General features: G+C 55.7%; 1 protein-coding gene across 1 annotated transcript; it reads left to right on the top strand.

The window, feature by feature from the left end:
- Window positions 1-284: 284 nt before the first annotated feature.
- On the top strand, window positions 285-1,016 carry LOC127689546 (proline-rich protein 23A3-like). The gene has a single exon (XM_052189241.1). The coding sequence runs from the start codon at window positions 285-287 to the stop codon at window positions 1,014-1,016; it is 732 nt and encodes a 243-aa protein (XP_052045201.1).

The following is a 1,016-nucleotide window of genomic DNA, read 5'->3' as shown; positions in this document are numbered from 1 at the left end:
ACATCCACACCCGCCCCTTCCGGTTCCTGTGCCGAGGCCCCGCCCTGCCTGGGCGGAGCTTCCTGCAAGCCAGGAAGATATAAAGAACTCAGGTTCTCTCCAAGCCAACACTTCTGATCAGCTAGTCCTTCTGACCACATCTCTTCTCTCCAAGAGGGCGCACAGAGTCTCTTGCAAAAGGCAGTCTGACAACAGTCATACCTGCAAGAAGTACATCTCACAAGTCCAGCATCTGCAGTGCACCTATTTGGGCACCAACTCCCAATTTGCCAAATCATCACACCATGGAGGGAGTGAGGCCCCACAGCACCAGCGCTGATCCTGTAACCAATCCTGCCAAGCGCCCTCGACTCCAACAAGACCACCCTGCTCAACACGACCTGGAGGGGCCTATGGAGAGTTCCAGCGACTGGCTCACCTCCGTGGCGTTCCTGCCACCTGGCTCTGCCTTACAGCTGAACCTGGATGACTGCGACCTGCTCCTTGAACCTCAGCACACCTCGATCCTGGAAGTGTCCCTCCCAGAACACTCCATCCTCTTGGTCCCCGAAGGCCTCCAAGATTCCACTGGCCCCAGACATCCTGAGTTCTTGCCCTCCGACCAGCCTGACTCTGATCTCCTGGACATGCCACGGGAAGTCATAGTCATCCAGCCAGGATCCTTCAGTGCTTCGGTAAGAGACTGCAAGGGTCTGCAAAATGTCTCTCACTCAGGGATGCCATGGATGAAGGCTCCATCTGGCCTGGTCCCAGAGCTTCATCTCTCATCTTCTTCATTTCAGGGTCAAGTCCCAGATGGCTGCATTCCTTCGGTCTCTCCTAGAGCAGAGGAATATGCTCCCTGGGCTTACTGGAGCCCCCAAGGCAGCATACTGGAGTTTCTTCCACACTCAACACTGGAGCCTCCCCCTCCATCTTCTCCTTCAAGCCACCAACAACAGTGCCCAATGAATCCTGTGAGACCTACTCGCCCTCCATGCAAGGCCAGGAAGCGCCTACTCTTTGAGGGAAAATGA

The sequence above is a fragment of the Apodemus sylvaticus genome, chromosome 7, assembly GCF_947179515.1.
Source record: "Apodemus sylvaticus chromosome 7, mApoSyl1.1, whole genome shotgun sequence".
Classification (NCBI taxonomy): Eukaryota; Metazoa; Chordata; class Mammalia; order Rodentia; family Muridae; genus Apodemus; species Apodemus sylvaticus.
The sequence above is the reverse complement of the archived record's forward strand: the minus strand, read 5'-3'. Positions and strand labels throughout refer to the sequence as shown.

Bases quoted from the DNA above. Each gene is read 5' to 3' on its own strand.
- LOC127689546 (XM_052189241.1), top strand. From the start codon at position 285: ATGGAGGGAGTGAGGCCCCACAGCACCAGCGCTGATCCTGTAACCAAT.